Here is a 20,749-nt window from a genome sequence, read left to right as displayed (position 1 = left end):
CTCTAAGAAAAAGGAAAAATAAGGTAGATAAAGACTTGAACATAAAATAAATATTAAAATGCTGTGAACAGAAGAACTTAAGTGTTTGAGGAAAATTCAGAAGGACCTGCCCCTTGCACCCTGTCATCTGAATCTGCAGTACGAGTATGTAACTTGTACTCAAATGATCTGAGAGCCATTATAATGACTTTTCTAAGCACTGGAAAAACTGTCCAAGCCTATCATTATAAATGAAAGGCTTTGAGACAAAAGTGGTGCATCTCATGTAGTACAGTAATTCACTGTACTCATATTACCATACTGTGTTCCTATTCACCTGACTGACCCCCATGCTGATCAGCTCATGATGTCTGTAATACAGCTGTTTCCAGAGCAGGTTTCCTCAGTATCATCTAGACCTTTGAATACTGTCCTCCTCCCTACAGAGCTAATACGTTTCTCTGTGCTAACTGCCGCAGCCTCATACATGTGTGGGGTTCCATCTACGTTAAGAATGACTGCTAGATTAGTGCACTGATTCTCCCAAAAGTGTGCCTCTGGGGATTTGCTGATGAATTACAACAAGTGGTGTTCTCCACTCTACCATAAAAGAATTCATAATAGAAATATTTTGAAGAAACTAAGGTCTTTTCACTAGAATCCAGAAAACATCCTCCTCAGCCTGGTGAAGCTCTAAAGGAATAACATGATTCTAATTATTTGCATCAGAAAAGCCTGGCAGGGAACTCACAATATGGCCCAGCCTGATAAGAGAAGATTGATAACCTAGATGTCTGCTACTTTAGATAATAATTATTCACTATCTCCAAGAATTTGGAAGGCAAGGCACTCCAAACGTCTTTCTTTTTACTCTTTGAAGTAGCAGCAGTGACTTTCAGACTGCATCAGTCCCTTTTAATGTTTGCAGTTCCTTTATCTAATAACTTATTAGAGCTTTTGCTCCCATGAGACTTCAGATTTCTTCAGGACGGAATTAAGAAAATAAATGTAGTTGCTTGCCTAAGGAATGAAGGCTGGCATCTCACCTAGCTATCTCAAGGGATTAGACTACTGACCCAGAAACACCAATTCACATGGATACTGTACCTGCTGGTGATCAAAGGCAGGTGCATGCCATTGTCTGCCCAAAAAACATCACTATTCCCTGCGGTGTATGGTGAAACAGGGCAGGGAAAGGAAAAGAGGCAGAAAGAACCAACTGAGGAACACTTTGGCCTTAAGCTCTTTCAAGACTTACACAGAGCATCACTTGTTCCTGGTTTTACAAGAGAGTAATGAGACTAGCAAGAGACTAACAGGTATTCAGGTGAATGGAGTCTGCCATCCCGCCACTAAAGCTGGCGCAGCAAGTTTGTAAAGTCTGCAAAGCAACTGAGAACGAAGGCTGGGCACATGGCAGGGATTGACCATGGCTCAGAGTAGGTGTGCTACCTATTCTTACATAGGACCTTATGTTGCCAACAGATAAACTATAGATCTTGTTTCCTAGCTTTTAAAGGTAGGCATTACTTACATAAATTACGGTGGCATTTTAAAAACAAAACAGTCATATGAATGACTGAAGGAGTTTTTTTAGAGTTTGGCAAAACCAAGCACATTATGCTCCTTGTAACAATGTTTTTAACTCCATGTAACAGAGAAGATAATATTGTAGGAGACAAGTTCAAAGCAAAAGAAATGTGTCTGGCAGATAAATTGACAACAGCCTAAATTTAGCTGTCACATACACACAGATAAACATAGAAATACACAGATATCTCAATATCTCCCTTCTTTCAGTGAGGGGAACTTTGTTCAGCAAGGGCATAATGTCAAGAAGCCAAGGTTAAGTATTAAACTATTTTAACTTCTTAAATGTTCAGTGGATTTAATGTATTGATAGCCTATTGACCAAGGTGAAAACTAAAGAGAACTTACCACTTCTATTCCCACCATGCCAGGAAAAGAACTGATGCCACATAATATATATAAAAAATAACTACAGAGGTTTCTCTTACAAGACAGGTCTTGTAACATTGTACCTCATAAGGTATCATTATTTTAATATGAGGTCGAAAAGAATTCTTAGTGAGTAGACAAGTGCCTTCTGAACAGAGCAGACATTCAGCAAACCACCCATTTCTATTTGTGCATTCTCCACAAACTTGAGAAGCTAGCAGAGCTCCCAATGAAAGTGGAGGTAAATAAAGTCTTTACTGCATCCAAACCTCATTTGCATGCCTCAAACCTGATTTGCTCAAGGACAAATATAACAAAGTTTGATGAGAAACACACTTGCTTTGGTTTTTATGTCCTTGCCATAAGCAGCCTTAAGTATAACCTATTAAGTATAACTGAAAATGTATGAAGTATAATTAGTCTATTTTTGGAAGAAAAATGTTAAGAATAAAAATTAAAGAAAGCAAAACTAAAATCAATGGCTTTTTTTTCTTGTTGCTTCTTCTGCCTGCAGAAAGTTTAGGGTATGGGGAAAATAACATGGACGTGAAGCAATGGGAAAGAATGCTCTGGAAAGCAACAAGTCCCCTCAACAGAAATCCACCATTATTAATATCCAATTATTCATGTAGTTTTCCATGAAAGAAACAGGTTTGTGTCCTTCAGATTCCAGCACCGATGTCCTTCCTACATACCAGAGTCCCAGTGCAGTAGTGAGATAAAGGAACTTCCATACTCACAGCCTCTGTTGTAAAATGAATCTTTTCTGTATACTGCCAATCTATTTTTCAGAACCAGAATATACGTCAAATCAAGGCAGATATTTCCTATCTCAAATTAAGGTTTTGCATTGAAAATACCCTTCCTCATACCTAAGGTCAAAAACATATTTTATTGGCAAACTTACATTTGGACTGGTTAATTTATTAGTTGCTAATTATGCTCATTTTCTTTATTCATTACAGAGTGTTTGGGTTCTAAGTATATATTGCATTAATCATTAAAAAAATCAAGTTTTTCCTACAAAATGGTAATATGCACAGGCCTTCAGGCAATAAGACTTTGGTCCAAAGTGTTTTATATTTACACAGGAAAAATATTGCACAAGTACATTCATTTTCCACACTTTTTTTTGCCAGTGTTTGGCTTTAGGAGGAATTCCTACAAGTGAAACAGTGTTTAAGATGTCCTGTAGAGTAAGATTGATTATGTACCTTCCTCAACTTTATGCCTATGTATCAGTGAAAAACTATCTTCCCTGAAATAAAAGACACTTTCAGCCCTCCTCTGCTATTAATCCTTAAACCTATGCTGCTTTCCTCTTGCATTTGAAATTTGAAAGAAGTAGTCTAAGGGAATTAGACACACATCATCTGTTAATTCCAGTGACAGACATTTATCTAAATTCCTTAGGCAATTTTATTTTATTTTTTAAATTACTCTAGGCTTCTTTTTTATCTTCCCACTTTCCCCTCATAATTGCATTGGTTAAGCACTGCCTGTTTTAAAGTGTTACCTCTTTCTTACTGAAGATTTTGTCAGTTTTATACCAGGGGAACCAGAAGAGCAGAAAAGCCAGAAGAGTCATACAAGTATATGAAACATATATATATATACATACACATACACACACACACACACTATTATTATTATTTTTACAGATGAGACTATCTTTGGAAGTATTTAAGCATGCCTGGTGTACCAGTTACTTCATATATTCTAGTATTCTTCTAGTGTTATAATAATGCTGCTTAGAAAAAGAAACTACACCACTGGAATTGCTGTTATTATTAATTGAAACATTACCTATTTTAACAAGGCTTGCTCTACTCCTCTTTTTGCTTTATCATAAAGTACTTCTTTAAAGATTAAAACAAAATAACTTCCTATCCATTATACAATTACAATTTCTTGTAAGAACTCAAAAAATGAAAATCTCCCTTAGGAATAACCTCTTATTTTAAGAGCCTGCTATCTTTTATTTCAGTCATTTTCTATCCAGAAGATTGTAGCAGTGGAAAAGAGAGGTCAAAAGGTGGAAACATCAATGCTTATGTAATCCCCAAAGAGGATTACTCCCCTCACAAAAATGGCTGGTATGACACATGAAATTAAGGATATTCATTTTGTGTCTGCACATCATTTGTAATGGAATTGGCAAATCTTTAGAGAAATAGAGCAACAAGAGAATAACAGAGCTTTTTCCCATAGTATCAGCATAGATGGTATTAAAGTTCAAATCAGTTTTTCTAACACATCACTTGCCAAAGAGCTCTGTGGAGCTCTTTTTTTGTCTCTGGTCCACTGTATATATCTGCCAATTAAAGGATGACAGATACAGACTTATTAGAAATAGAGTGCACTGCTTCAATTTTTGCACTCCTTTTAGTCCTGGCAAATACACATACATTCCTCCCCCATTTGGACCAGGGATACACCCATCCCCAGATGAATAAGACATTTATTGTGTTTCTGTGCCAGGATTATGAAATCATTTGGTGTGTCTATGATATGAGAATAATATCGGTTTTCAGGCAAAGTTTTCACAGCACTTTGTAGGACAAAAATCACTGCACAGAGACTTTGTTGTCTGCTCCATAATGTCACTGAAAGCAATAGTCAAACTTATAAAAAAAAGTTTGGTGGAACACCACCAAAAATCACATTTCTTAGAATCTGCTGAAAGTGCTAACTCAACAGTCAATAAAATTCTATGGAAAAAAAAAGTCACTCATTGGCTTCAGGGCTAGTATTTCAAAATTAATTCTTTCTGAAACTGGTACTTAAATACATGAATGATGAAAATGAAACAGGATTCCTTCTGAGACCTAGCTTTGATAACTGCAGACCCCCATACATGTGAGTTTTCATAGTAAATGTGAAAAATTCCCACAGAAAGTAAAGTCAATACATTACTTTTATTCAACAGGATTAGATAGCACTTTCACCCAATCAGAACAGTTCACTGCCAGAAAAGGGATGAAGAAATTGCCATAAAAGTAAATCAGGCTCACCAACTCTCACATTTTAGTGATTTATTCTAAACCCAGGAATATTCTTAAAATCTAATAAATGAATAATTTTTTTCTCAATATACTGTAAATAATTGGAAAGGGAAAGCTTGATCTTTTGACTGTTCCAAGCTGGGATTAGCTGGAATATGCCATATTGACTGAGCAGTTCCTTGCTCATTGTACACATTTAATCATTATTGATATATTTTAATCATTTTGATTTTTTTTTTTTTTAAATAGACAGCAAGATTACTTGTGTTGGTGTTACTTGGTTTATATTTTACTGTGCTCTTGTCTAGTTCCTCCTAAGAGACAAAATGTAAACCAGTTTCTGCAGTGACAATGCAAAATGGTTTCATTTTACTGTCACGGGTGATATTTTGACTCATATCCATAGCTACATGTCCACAGATTCATAAAGATGCTGCTTCCTGTCATTTGGATATCGGTTTTCTACATTCATTTTTCACACTTGACCAACGTGATTTTCACTGCTGTATGACAACTTTTCCCATGATTATCAATTCAGAGGACTTAAAACAGAATCAGAAACCTTACTACAGATAGTTCTGTGAAAATAGAGAGGTGTTCCACTAGAAGGAGGATTTAGACACACTTGTAACAACAATTTGATGTCATCTATGGGGAGTTCTCAATGAAACAAGACAGACATACCAAGTCAGTATTCTTACCTTCCAACTCCCAGCAGCCAAATTCTGCAGTGCCCCTGCTGCCCCCTCCAGCGTGTCTGGATTTGAGCACTCAGAAAGAAGTGTGAGGTAGGGTTTGACTATTGAAGGGTGCCACAGCATCTGGATTCCTTTGGGTGGTTCTGCACAGTCTGGGAGAGGACCTACTCCATCCCACTGTTGGAAAACACAAGACAGACTGTCAGCAAGGATCAGTGAAATACTGAGAGTTGTCTCAGCTGAAGCTATCACACCTACGTGTGCGTGTAGGAAAGCAGTCACTCTTCACTATAGCATATCACCTGATCTTCTTTATGGAGAAACCAAATTTCATCAAATTTCCTACACAACATCTAGGTGAACGAAAACCTTCACTGCATGTACTCCTTTGGTTAGGAACAGAAACCCATTGAATAAAAATATACGTTCAGAGTTAAAACTAGAACTTGCACAGGAATAGATCTGATCAGTTCTCTGCAATTTTTCTTTTTATGAGAAGGAAAAGTCAACAAGAAACACCACTATGTAAACCTAAATCATTCAATGACATCAGCATTCAATCCCTTAACAAGTCCTAGAGCACAACTGCAGTGCACATCATCCCAGCCATACAACTTCTGACCTCTCACTGCAGGCATCCTCTAGGCAGCCAGCCCACTGCCGACAACCTTCACATTCAGATTCTGATCTGTTCGGTAGAATCACTTCTCACATACCTCACTCTTCCCACCAAACACATTGTCTTGCCATGGAAATAACTAGAGTGATCCAAAATAGGCAGTAACAAGGCCTGGACAACAGGGTGAATATTACATAAAAAGCCACACCTATTGATAACACAAACTTTATTCCACAAGAACAGTGATTTATCTTTCTCCTGAAATGCACAGAACTTCCATATAGGCATGAAACATCTTAAAAGATGGAAATTCAAAGACCACTCTTACTTTTGAAAAACAAAATTAATTTCTGTAATGCATTTTTAATGATATTTTAAATATGTGATTTTTATCTGCACATGCAGTAAATGTGTATTGTGCTTTGCCCTACTTTGTACAGATCAAGGGATTTAAAAAACTCACAGCCTTAATACCCTTGCTAAAACCAGTCCTTGAATCTTCAGCACAATCTTTTTTCAAAACCTCTGGTATCTACAGATTTCATGATATGGCACATAACAGACTTTTAAATACCTTGAGTTAGAATTTACTGTGATTACGCAGATATGTATTGTAACATTAAATATCTACTAGACATGCAAAGATAGCACACAGCAAATTAATTCCTTGTTTAGACCTGTAACTACTAATTTTCCTGGATGATTTAATCAGTTATGACTCAAAGCAACAGCAATACTTACATCAGGAAAGAAACATTCTCTCTCATTTTCAGGACATAACTATAATTTTATTTAAGATAACTTTAGAAATCTACTTACAACCTAAAGGACAGTGAAGCTTTATCCAATACCCACTACAACATCTTAATCAACTGTACCAAAGTTTTGATAGATTATTACCACTGAGAATCAGAAGTACTTTTTTTTTTTTTAAATTGAAGGAGAACAAACACCAAAAAGGAAAGGTAGCGGGATCATCTCATTGTGGCCTTCCAGTACTTGAAGGGAGCATATAAACAAGAGGGGAAAAAACTGTTTACAGGAGTTGATAGCAATAGGACAAGGGGTAATGGTTATGAATTAAGACAGGGGAGGTTTAGGTTAAATATTAGGGTGGTGACACACTGGAACAGGTTGCCCAAGGAGGTCGTGGATGCCCCAGCCCTGGAGGCATTCAGGGCCAGACTGGATGTGGCTCTGGGCAGCCTGGTCTGGTGGTTGGTGATGCTGCACATAGCAGGGGGGTTGAAACTAGATGATCTTTAAGGTCTTTTTTCAGTCCAGGCTGTACTATGGGCTGCATTAGGCAGAGCTTTGCCAGCAGCTCAGGAGAGGTGATTATGTCCCTACTCACTGATGAGACCACGTATGAAATGCTGGATCCAGGCCTGGACTTATCACTACTGGGACATGCACATACTGGAATAAGTCCAGAAAAGAATGATAAAGATGATAAAGGGGCTGAAGCACCTCTCCTAAGAGGAGCGGATGAGAGAGATGGGACTGTTCAGAGCAGAGATGTCACGGGGTGGACCTCATCCATGTGTGTAAATACCTAATGGAAGGATATAAAACAGACACAACCAGAATCATCTTGATATTAATGAGTAACAGGACAAAAGGCCATGAGCAAATCCTGAAATACACAAAATTCCACTTAAACTTGAGATAAATCTGTTTTTTCTTTTTTAACCACGAGGATGGTCAAACACAGGAACAAGTTACCCAGAAAGGTTCCATAGTCTTCATCCTTATAAGTATTCACATTCAACTGGAAGAAGTTGCTTAGATATAAAATTTCCTGCAGTGGACAGACGTTACCACAGTTTAAAAGAACTGGTAGAGCAACATCACAGAAACAAGATGAAAATTGCCTTTTAAAGAAAAAAAATCCCTTTAAAAGATGCTGTTACAGGGCTTTGATTATTTTTTTTCTTAAATATATTTCTGCCTTTAGACCACTACATTGATTTCACTGCATGTGACTCAGTTCTCTTTTTTTCTCTCCATATAAATCACCACCCTTGCCAGAAGTGTCCTTTCACCTGCCCATGAAAAATACATTACAATCTGGTTCTTATTTTAACTCTTGGAATTTATTCAATTGCACTATCATAATTTTTTGGAAAACAAGTAGAAAATCTGCCTTACAGGTCAAATCCAACTTCACACCACATTTGGGCCTTTTACCTCAGTAAGTCCCTTTATGATCAACTTGTGATGTCCAAGGACACAAGTCCAGATCTTTATTCCTCTAATTCTGATTTGCATGTGTCATGGAAGCATTACACAATTGAACAATGTTTGCAGAGTGTATTCGTTACACTATTTCAGGAACAATATACTTATATATCAAATGCATCAGATCTATCCAATATATTTTTTGTGCACAAGAGAATATAACTTTTTTAAAAACCTCAAATACTAACAGTCACATAATCCCACGGACTGCTGAAAATATAGAGAAAATCAGCTGATATAAAACGAGCTGTACTGGTACATGTAGATCACCAGCAATCATAATTGCACAGAAATTAATATTTAATGTGGCTTTGCCATTCTGCCCAGTAATGACAAAACACTTCTAAAAATGTGTGACAAATTATCGCCTTTGCCTGTCATTCTTGCTGCTGTCTTTTAGCACATACTATCTTAATTTATCACTGACTAAGGGAGTTGTCTCCTGTCTGTGGAAAACCTTTTTCTCAACATCACAATGCTTCAGAGTCACGGTGAGGGTTGAAAGGTTTGGTACCACATGTGCAGCAAGGAAGCAGTAAACACAGTGATGCTGCATAAGCCTCTTGTACTACTCTTCAGAATAGAAGCTTGTGACCAGAGCAGCTGCATGGCATGCTGAAATGCAAGCCATGCATGGCAAATGTGCTGGGCCTGTGGCAGCTTTAAGGTTACGCAAAAAGGTGCTCCTGTAGCCAGTTCCTGGTCCTTCCTGGGACGCAGAGGGTACAAACAACTATGACTTCTCATGCACTTCCTATCTCCTCGCCTTAGCTCCTTCCTCCTGCACAGGTGATCTCAGCTGAATTCTCAATGAAGGGCTTTTTTTTTTTTTTTTTGCTTTTGTCTCCTTCCTTGCAGAAGAGACTAGTGCTTGCAGCCTTACAGCCCAACTGCTGCATGTTATGCAGAGCTAATACAGGTCAGAAACAAAGCCACTGCAAAGACTTTCCCGATCCTCACCCATTTATTCTGTATTCCATAAATAAAAACATCAAATGCCTGAACCAAAACAAGGTGATTTCCTCCAAATGGTATTACAATACATTTTCTCAAACGATGGCTAAGACATGGCAGCTGCTTTGTAGCTCACTTTGCTCAGTATTAATGAGCTGAGGCACAACTCTGCCCAGTGAATTACTTGAACAGTTACTGTGTTGTTGCAGACCATCAGGAATGATCAATAAGGTCTATTTGAGATAGGCTGTGGATGTGGTATGAACCTCTGAAAAAAGAGAACAACTGTACACAATTACTCTCCCAAGCTTATTCTAAGGAGGAAGCAAGTCATAAACAAGTATTCCTTGCACGCTTCCCTGCTTCAGCTGAAATTGCCCACATATATTATGACTGAAGCTGACAAACTGTTATGTGGGTGAGATACAAATCTCTCATTTCCTGAAAATGTTGCAAAGAAAGGATGAAAGTAAAAAAAAAATAAAAAATAAAAAACTGAATACGAAGATCTTTAAGAACAACATACTTAGGAAAGTAAGAGTACTCTAAAAAAGTTTTCAAAGTTTTCATATTGCTAAGGAACTTGGAGAGAAGAAAAAAAAATCACTTACTGAGGTGTTCCTCAACACCCTGCAACAGATGATCACCTTCTTTCTCATTTTAATAAAAGAAAATCCACATTTACAGTGAAATTGTACTGAATACCAGGAAAGGGTTCAACTCAGTTGATGCAGTTACAATCCTTGGCATCTAACTACTTCTTCTCTTCACTGGTCTCCATAGATACTAGTGGACTTTGCACTATATTTCACAAATTGACAAATCCAAAAATCACTTTTAAAGTCCCTGTAGTTTTGAGTTTGAAAACAATTTGGTCATACATGATATTGAGTGATCCCTGTGGTTTTACGTGCACGCAAAGAATTTAGAAACTGAAGTTCTGTAAGGGACTGTTCAAAATAGTAGATTTCTTGCTAAACAGCACCTGGCATAACTACTTCATGAAAGACAAGGAAGTAACAAGTGAAAATACATTTCTCAAGCACAATATACCAGCAATACAGGTTTTCATCCCCAAAATTGGCTTAAGTTATTAGTGAAAACCCTGAACTCCTGCCTATTTTCTGTTTCTGTGCTTTATAATCTGGTATTCACCAGTACAGTATTGAAACATGCTTGGCAGAACAGTGGCCTTGTCATATGAAAAGGCATTATTTCTGATTTATTCTTTATTCTTTTTGAAATATTATCATCTTAAACCTGAAATTTCACCTGGCTTCTTCAATCAGCAAAGATACCTTGCAATAGAAAGTTAAATGGCAACTTTACTGCTATAGAAGGATTTACAGCCCATTTACCTAGCATACTAAAGATGTGTGCCAGTCAATTCATAATGCTATATAACTTGAAGTGTTGCTGTTATATCTTCAGGCTCCTGACAGAAGGTGAAAAAGAAGGGCAGGCTCATTTCACAAGTGCCACTTCCAATCAAAAGTCAGCTCTGGGGCTAGATTCTGGGCTGACAAGAGTGCTCACAGATGAGGAATTTGAGAAGAGCGTGAAGCCAAGAGGTAAACCTGTTTCTTCTTTGTGAGGAGAGGAAAAGAAATGAAACAGTGACACATGTGCACATAATGGGCTGCATAACAAGAACTAAAATAAGGATTAATGACAACTCCCTGGCTTTTTTACTGAAATTGGATAACATACCCAATTTTCTTAACTGCTTTCTGTCATAATTCTTGTTTCTCACACAGCTTAAAGAACAAGCCTCTTGGCAACAGTGAGAATACTAAAAGCAGTAACAAAGCTTCCAGAGGTAGAGAAATTCTGTTTAGAAAGTGGCTGGACATGAGACAGAGACATTGATGTGTCTACTATGCTCAGGTCTGGGAGGCAGCCCTCTGCAGCTGGGGAGCTTTGTGGGGTGAGAAATCAGTTAACAGCTGACCACAAGGAGAACTGAACATACAATTGTGGCAAACAAACTGCAGCTCTCAGTAGTTCAGTCAGAAATACAGACAAGTGCATCTCACAACTCCTGAAGCCTCCACTGAAGTTTTGCTTCTATTTTCTATTTGATACTATGTTGTGCATGGCTTTTAGTGCAAGTATTTAGAAGGTCTGAGTTTTTTCTGGAGTTAAACTTCCATAACAAAGTGACATAAGTTAGAGAAATAACAGTAATTGTCTCCTATACTATGAAACAAAGAAATTAACTTTTCTTTCTTTACAAGTAGAGAAGTTGAGAAGCAACCTCATCATTAAAAGAGGTTTCCCCTTGTTTTATGGTTTAAGAAACAAAGCTCCCTACCTGTGCATAGGATTCCTTTATCTTAAAATAGAAAACTAGAACTTCAACCACATGCTACATATAAAATTGGAAGTTTGTTATTATTGCCCAATTTCAGTAATTCCACTACTAGAACTTCTTAGATAATTTGTGTACTTCAACTTAAAAAAAATTAATGATTATCCTACGTAAGCCTACACTGGCCACTTCAGAGGGAATTTGTGAAAATATACCCTTGAGAAAGTAACTAAAAACCAAAGATATGTACTGTTATAGGAAAATCCCACAATTACATTCATGACAATCTGAACATTTTTCCCCACGTTGTCAAGTGGGCTTAATCTTCCTAAAAGAGACAGTTTCATTACACAAACTCCATGGTGCTGCCAGAAAAGAAAGATACCTATACCAACATCAGCACATGTTCTCTGGAGACATAAAACGTAGCAGGCTGCAGAACTGGACACGATTTCCCTGTACTGCAGCATCACGATGCTTAGGGCCATCCCTGGAGGTGTTTAAAGCCAAGCTAGATGTGGCCTTGGGCAATCTAATCAAGTACTTGATCTAGTGGCTGGTAATCCTGACTGTGGCAGGGGGGTTGGAACTTGATGATCCTCAGGGTCCCTTCCAACTCAAGCCATTCTGTGATTTTATGATGCAATGTGCCTATGTTCTGCACTTCTTCTAACATGACTGGCTTAAGTCTGAAGAATACAAAAGGAAGCACAAATACAAAAAAACCCACTGAGCTCTTTTTTTGTATCTGTAAATAACCAATACTATGGAGCTTTAAAAGAAAAGATACTCTATGTACGTGATGAACATCTCAGGCAACAAAAAATGCACTCCTAGCCTATACAACTTACTAAAATTCATCTGACGCTCTATCTAGAAGCATCTGGGTAAGTAATTATTTTTCTGTCTTTTTCCCAGATTTCTTCCCAAGGATTTCAACCTCAGTGTCATGCTTTAAGTGTTTCAGGTATTTTTAATTATCATATCCTATGAAGACTCCACATGTATGTATTGTTTATTTACAGGAAAAACAGTGTCCATTATCAGCATGCTCTTCAGAACTATATTATGACATATTTAAGAGGATAAAGGCTTCTCTACTGAGGCACTTAAAGAAATGAGCACTCTAAATACAGCATCCCAAGAAGAGCAGGGTATCTGTGCTGATGGATAGAATGAGCAGAAGGTAACAGCTTAGGCATTGCAATTGAAAAGAGATTATAAAAAGCATTACCTGGAAAAAATTAAGTCTTGCAAAAAAACCTGTGAGATTATTGCAAAAGAATATGTACATGTGTAAAGCACAGTGCATCAGTCAGCACGCTGGGTGACAACGTATCATCAAAGAACACTTTAAAAACATTCTCCTGGAAGCTGCAGAAAGAGCAAGTAAGTTCGATTTGGATGGGGTGAATTCTGCCTATGCTGAGGAACACAAAACAATCCAGTTGTACAAGGTTCTTGCAAGGCAAAAATAACCTCTACAATACATAGGAATATCTCTTTCTCCTTACACACACAAACCCAGGAAATGCAGTCATCCAGGCTGTGACACAGCATAGAAGAAAACAACCTAGATTTCTGTTTAGTCTTAATTTTCAGTAGTAAGGAATGTATCTGGGTCCTGAAAAACTGTTCAGATGAAAAGGAGATGAAAGAAAAAAAAAATAATAGAAATATTATTCTAATGTTTCTAAAGTAAAGTAGTCCTGAGCAACACAAAGTTAATTTTGGAAAGTGTGAATTAATTTTCTTACTGCAGGAAAGCCTAGTGAATGTAAACCTGAAAAGACGTGCACAACTTTATTATTTCTATTATTTTAATATACTAAACCATTCAATTTGACAAACACGAGCAGATCTGGAGATGCTTCTTCCATGCTGCATACTGATAATGAATGATCAAAGAAACAGGCAAAGTATATCTACTGGAAGGCAGAAGCCTGTATATTGTAAAGGAAATTAACCAAAAGGCCTAGAGGAGAAGGAAGATAAGGAATTCTAAGTTCTAAGGAATCTTTAAAAAAGAATGATGTCTAATAGGAATGATGAAACAAAAGTAGCCCAAGATCCAGAAGTTATAAAAAGAACAGAGAAGATGTAAAAGATGAGAAAGAGGTAGAGAGAAAATTTTCCTAGAGCATCGAGAAGGAAAGGGCAGTTACAGAAGAATCCATTAATATCCAGACATGATATTTTTGTTTAGGCTCTTTTGACAACCACAAGCACAGTGTGAGAACTGTTAATGTAGGAAAAGGGACAATGACTGTTTCATGGGAAAAGGGGAAGTGGCCATAAACTGGAGCATAGGAAGTTTTGCACCAATATGCAAAAGAACTTCTTCATGGTGAGGGTGATGGAGCACTGGAACAGGCTGCTCAGGGAGGTCATGGAGTCTCCTTCTATGGAAATACGCAAGATCCACCTGGATGCCTACTTGTGCAGCCTGCTGTAGGAGGTCTGCTTTGGCAGGCGAAAGTGGACTCAACCTCTGGAGGTCCCTTCCAACTCCTACAATTCTGTAATAGCTTGCTTTACCACTTTCTAACCCCACTGTAGCCTAACACTGGAATCCCAACAAAAAGTCATAATAAATACAAGCTATCTGATGACTACAGTGTTCAACAACAAGAGCAGGTGAAGTTAAAAGTCTTACCAGTCACACGAGCTTACTAGTCACAAGAAATTGAACCTTAGCTTATGTTACTTTAACTTTTCCATATTAATAGATGCTGCCTTTATGAACAGAATATTTTCACTAATAGTTTATATCATTTACACAAATACCTTGTCTGCCTAATTGCTTACTCAAATGAATATAGCCTTTAAGTAGTCTCAAAGAGGAATACATAGTAATGGAAAGAACTACATCTGTTAAAAGACGTATCCGTAGCTGGAAGAAGTTCTTAAGCCAGTAAGTATTCTCAATGCTACTTTGGGTGTTTACTAGTACAACATGGTCTGTAATATTGTTACCAGCATTCCTAAGCTTTTCAGTCAGAAAGAGAAAGTAATGAAATAAACCCAATTTTAACATAAATGCACTGTAACGTGATGGAAAGCACAGCAATAACAGCAGAGTAGCAAGGTCCCAGGCTACAGCAAGCAAGGACTTGCTCAAATGCAACAGCCACAAACACAGAAATAAAGGAAAGAAGCTGCTTACCTTCAGACGGAGTCAGGTAGGCAGGGATCTCCAGCAAGAAATGCTTACCTACACTGCCAACCCTTAAATGAGGTCTGGGAAGGGGTGGATCCTAGGTCCACCCCTTCTGGTCACTCAGGTGCATTGCATGCAGCTGAGTTCCCCTGGGTTGGCCCTGCCTTCCCACCAGGTGCTCAGTCACTGGGTCAAGCTGTGACTTAGCATTTCTGCTACATGAATCTAAAACAAAAGCCCCTCAGGTAACTTAAGAAATTATCAGGACTGTAATTTCCTATCTTTGGAAACAACATTAATTACACAAAAACATGTGTGTTTTCTTCACATTCACTCACATAGCTTAATTTAGTTCTATACAGTTTTCCTTAAAATGCAGAAGCAGAGTATGAAACTAATTCTGAAACAAATACACGTATATAAATTGGTCAAGCACTGGAACAAGATACCCAGGGAAGTGGTGAAGTCCCCACCCTTAGAGATGTTCATGAGATGTGTGGATATGGCACTAGGGGACATGGTTTGGTGATGAGTCTCAGAAAGCAACAGTTATATACATCATGTTCCATGTGCTTAATGTGCATTAATTATGTCTCACGATACAATAATTAATGTTCATGATGGGCACTCCAATTACTTGGAATACAACTGCAAGTGTCTTTTATTACCTGATCTTGTGATTTCTTTTTCTTCTTCTTCTTCCCCCAGCATCCTGAACTCTCTGCATCTTTTCCATTGGCATCACCACAGAGTAATCCATCAAGTTCATCTGTCCCCATCTGCTGTCCCTGAGATGTTTCTGCAGCTAGCCTGTATGAGAGGTTCCTCAAAATGCACACACAGTTTTCAACGGTCTGAAAAGTGTAAAAAACAACAACAACAACAAAAAAAACCCAAACAAACAACAAACAAAAGAAAAACAGAAGTTAAAATACTTCTCTTGCTCATTCTGTATACAAAGCAGATGCAGTATAATTGATCTTTCCAATACATTTTCCCAGTACAATACTTATCTGCTCGTTTCTGAGTACTCCCTTGGTAACCACTGCTTAAGAGATTTAGAAAATCTGGCAAGGTCTCACATACTCTTTTATGGGAAAAAAAAACCACAACAACAAAACAACAAAACAAAAACAAACAAAAAAAACCAATCTGGGCAGTATTTTTCCATGAGATTTTTTATTGTCATTCTGAACTTGAAAATTATATGAAAGTGGCAATGGTTTTGTATGTTTGTTGTTTTTAAACTAGAAATAACACTTATTTCTGCCATCATATCTATGGTAATTGTCAGAAAAAAACAGCTTCCAAGTTCAGTTTCAGAAGTATTTGTAGCATGAACAGATTATGTTTCTGGAGGCTAAAAAGCAAGACTATGAATTTCAGTGGTCTTGATATTTTTACTGCTTTTAGCTAGGCTGCAAATAATTGGTGGACAGCTTTTCCCTCCTATGTATCTGTCCTCTAAATAGATTGGGCCTTCTGTAAAAGACGTTGCAGGGAATTCTGAAGCAGACTTAGACCTAGTGGAAGAAAAAGATGGCAGTGGTAATTCAGCATAATTTCTGCAAGTCTAAAAGAAGTTCAGTTTTAGACTTGTTTGAATCCTATTCATTTAGTTGGTTTGATTTAGCTTTGCTATCTACTACGAGAAGAATCTGCACTTAATTTTATGAAGGCATGATTAATAAAAAGTCATTATCTGTCTTTATCTATTTCAACTGCTCCTAATGCTCTATGGAGACAGAAGCAATAGTCACTACATTCCAGCTCTGTTGCTCCACTAACTCAGAACAGAGTGAGTATGAGGTTTCAGCTCTATCCTACTCTGCCATATTCAGGCAGGCAAGCAGATGGAGCTGCACTTACTTCCATGAATTGAATGAGCTTATGCCCTGTAATATTTGGCACAGTTTTTGAGACAGCAAAGTTCTAGAGAAGGTATTAAACATCTAGACAGGATTTTTTTTTTTTTTTTTAAGGACTGAAACTTCAAATTAAACTTGCACTGATTTGAAATCTCCAGCCAAATATACAAACACATACAGAAAAATATATAGAAAAATGCAAAAACTTCTAATGCATCTTTCCTACCTGAAAGCTATGACCTTGTAGTGACCACAATACTTTTTAAGTTTAATACCTTTAACTTATCTTTAATATTTACACATTTGAATTGTATTGGCTCGTGCTAATAACTACTTTTGTGCAACTGCAACTAGCTTAAGTTGCAGCTTTGTGTTGATTAATGTTTGACATTTTATTGCCCCTTTGTATGGATATCAATTTCCACACTTTAAATTCTCATTCTGTAAAAAAAACCCACAGTTTTAAGTGAGTCTACTACAAGGACAATGTTACCTTGCAGCAGAAAGTGATAATGCCTCAAATGCAACTGACACCTTTGCCATTTGGATGAACTCATACAAGACAAGAAGTAGGTTTTATTCTTTCTGATTTGTAGCTCTGAACTTTCAAGGGACCTCACTTTCCTCTTTCCTACAGATATTTCTAACATTTTATCATGAATGGCCACTAGATTAAAAAGTGATTTAGAGGCAGTTATTCAAATATTGGGTTTAATTAAAATCACTTTCAGCTTTGGGAAAAGTATGCAAGACCTATGGCTACAATATGGTGTTTTGCATTTAGCTGCACAAGTGCTTTATGCCATCATAGTTAAAATCCTGCTTGACAGGAGGTTAAAACTACTCAGGCAGGGAGAATAATTCTTCTCTCATGTCCTCATTTTTTCCCTCATATCGCAGCCTACAGATTTTACAAAGTCGTAACAGCTACAAATGAGAGCATAAATGGAATATTTTATATTAGTGATAAGAGGCAAAACAGAGAGCTTACTGTGCTCCTTATTTAATCCTTTTAATAGTATAACAATCTTGAAATCAGCCCAGTCATCTACAAAGAAAGAGCAGCAGCGAAGCTGTGAGAAAGGCAGCAATCTACTTCCTCCACCTCAATCTACCTCCTGGTCTGCTCCACTGAAGCTCCCTGTCTTCTCCTTTCTTGCAGCCAAACTGAATCAGGCAGGTTTGATACAATTCCTGATTCAGCTTTCCCAAAGCTAATGAAGCTAAAAACACCCCTGTGTTTCCGAGCTGCACTGTGGGAAGTGAGATGAAGGGGTGGGAGGCAGCTTGTGGCTGCTGGATTTGTTGTGGACCCTGATGCAAGCATGGTGAGTGCCTTGTGGGTTGGCCTCTTTTGGTTATTACTTCACTAAATGTTTATTAGTGGAAACGTGATCCTAGGCCTCTGAATTGTGGTAGGCTTTAGTTATTTTGCCACTGAACCTGCACTGCATGGTATAAACCTTTCATTATTCCTCCTTCCCTACCATGAAAGTATCAGCATTTTTCAGCTGTTTGGTTTAGTTCATGACCAGAAAATTCTGGAGATTTTCAATCTGCAAGCCATCAGAGGTCCAGACAACACCATGGAAGATCGTTCAGAAATCCATAGCCAGCTTTAAGATGGCGTTACGCTGAAGGCTTCCCTTATGGAATTTTTAAAGGTTGGCAAATTGACCAAGATTGTTGGAAGTGCTTTAGCAGAATACACTGAACACAGAAGGTAATTGATGCTAGCCTTTTTTTCTTCTTCTGTGGAATACTTAGATGTATTTGATTACTACAACTCTTCAGCTTGTAAGTCCTTGAATTCCTTTTAATTAAACAGTGCCGTCCACCTTTGAAGAGTCCTGTCTGTATCCTAGTACTTTCAGCGAAGTGATGCTGACATAAAAATACATCTTAATAGTTACTAAAAGCATTCATTGATCCTCCTCAAAGAAGATGTCACACTGCTAGCACTGTGAAACTGCTTATTAATTGCCCACTTGTTTTTTGTTTGTTTGTCTTGTAAGCCTACCACACTGTTCTGCCTCATACTGGGTACCAAAAATCAATTTTAAGGTAAACCTGGCAGAGTGGTGTAAGGAAGTTTACATGGAATACGACATATTTGCTCTTCTTAAAGTAGTTATTATATTTTCTCTGATAATAATCAAAGTGAGAGGAATGTATGCTTACCTGTACACATTACACAGCTAGACACAAACCCAATATTTAGCACACATAAACGTACAGTTCAAGAGAAGGAAAAGAAAATGATGCTTTAAACTACTATTTGATAAGGCATCACTTGGAACACATTTTTTTAAAAGCTACTGCTTTATAGTTCTGAGGTACGCTGAATATCTAGATTTCTTGCTCCCGAAAAGACAAAGATGACAAACCTTACTATCAATTTCACTGCTCCCCAGAGCAGACTGGATCACGTACAGCAATGCATCCGTCAGGCCATCACACTCCCTCATCCTTCTGCGGGCCTCCTCTCCAGCAGAGCTGACATTCCTGTAAGGCAACAGCAAAGGTTACCACCTGCACAGCTTCCGTGCCCACTGCCCCTCCTAAAACATTCTCACAATTAACATCAAGCTACAACATTTGCTTTTTTCTCCTTTCATCACTTCAGAGCTGTGAATAATGAAGACAGCTGTGAATGAGCTCTGGAAATGTAACACAGAGGGGAGCAAATGGAAAGCATCAGGTCCTCCACAAGAAAGGGTTGAGATGCCAAGCAGCATGCGCCTACCTGAGCTAAGACTCACAACCCACTATAATTTGGAGAAGACCTGATAATTTCTGTTGTTTTTCTTTTTTTTCTTTTTTTTTTTTTTTAAAGAATGGCTTTTATATTAATGAAAAAGTGTTTTTAAATGTATATAGGTGTGCATAAATAAAGCTTTGAAAAGTCTAGAAGTTTTGCCAAAAACATCTCTTGGAAGTTGAAGAGCCCAGTGGCTAGGGCTCTTAACATATAAGAAAAAATTATCAAAGCCTAACATAAAACACCTTGTTTCTCATTTTACACAAGTGCTTCCTTTTCTCCCTTTTAGAGAGAACACTGGTTCTGCAATCTTCTCTTTATATCATTATTTGCAAGTTATTTCAAATAGGGCCAGAGGGCTTTCTGAACATCTTTATAAAAATACAACTAAAATAAAATCTAATGAATAACGTGTCATGAAATTCAAAATACTCATATAAAAAGACAAATATGTATGATTGTGTATATATAAATAGGACCTGTGCTTGTTAGTGTCAAGAAAAAGTGAGAAAAACTGTATCCAGCAGCAGTTCTGATTTGGAAATGGGTGAATTGGCAATCTCCAATCTGGGGGCAGACGTCCCTCTGCTGAGGTGCTCATCTGTAGCTTCTCTCTCCTCACTTCCAAAGTTCATACAAAGGAAGAACAAAGAAGTGTTGACACCAGCCCTAACTGCCTAGTATGAACATCTGGAAATGGAAGAGAGGACACTAGGCATTTCATTTGGGAAGAGGGCAAGGCACTTTCTTCCTCTCATACCATGTTAAATTGTCTTGGTATTAAAAACACAAAGAAGATGCGAATCTTGGGAGAAGAGAATGACTTCTAGGAGGAAGGTGAGAGAACTTAAGGTCTCCTTTCAATTCTTTGTCTGTATAGTTCTTCCTGTTCTGCCTCCTTGACATCTAAAAGGAGCGTTTCCATTCCAACAAAGCACCAAAGATTTTTCTGGATCAAATACGTACACCATTTTCCAGCTATAATTGCATCCCCACGCTGCCCTATTTAGTCCTGCTCTCACATGCAAGCTGCCCCAATTAATTCAACACTGTTCCCTTCATGTATGCAGTCAGTCTAATGGAAAACATAAAGCCCAGGAACTGTAACCAGAACAAATGCCTTTAACTTCCTAGCTTACAAATTCCTGAGAGAATCCTCAGTTCTGCTCACACTGCACATCAGAAATGCCTCCT

General features: G+C 37.8%; 1 protein-coding gene across 7 annotated transcripts in view; it reads right to left on the bottom strand.

The window, feature by feature from the left end:
* The window catches only part of CTNND2 (catenin delta 2), a 625,555-nt gene that overhangs the window by 76,391 nt on the left and 528,415 nt on the right, over positions 1–20,749 (bottom strand). For all 7 annotated transcript variants that reach the window (XM_085220451.1, XM_085220452.1, XM_085220453.1 and 4 more), the window contains 3 exons: positions 19,182–19,299; positions 15,595–15,780; positions 5,645–5,818 (listed from right to left, as the gene is read on the bottom strand). In XM_085220451.1, coding sequence (XP_085076577.1) covers positions 5,645–5,818; positions 15,595–15,780; positions 19,182–19,299 — 478 coding nt within the window. The remainder of the gene's footprint in view (positions 1–5,644; positions 5,819–15,594; positions 15,781–19,181; positions 19,300–20,749) is intronic.

Source organism: Meleagris gallopavo, chromosome 3, assembly GCF_905368555.1.
Source record: "Meleagris gallopavo chromosome 3, MGAL_WU_HG_1.1, whole genome shotgun sequence".
In the NCBI taxonomy this organism is placed as follows: Eukaryota; Metazoa; Chordata; class Aves; order Galliformes; family Phasianidae; genus Meleagris; species Meleagris gallopavo.
The sequence above is the reverse complement of the archived record's forward strand: the minus strand, read 5'-3'. Positions and strand labels throughout refer to the sequence as shown.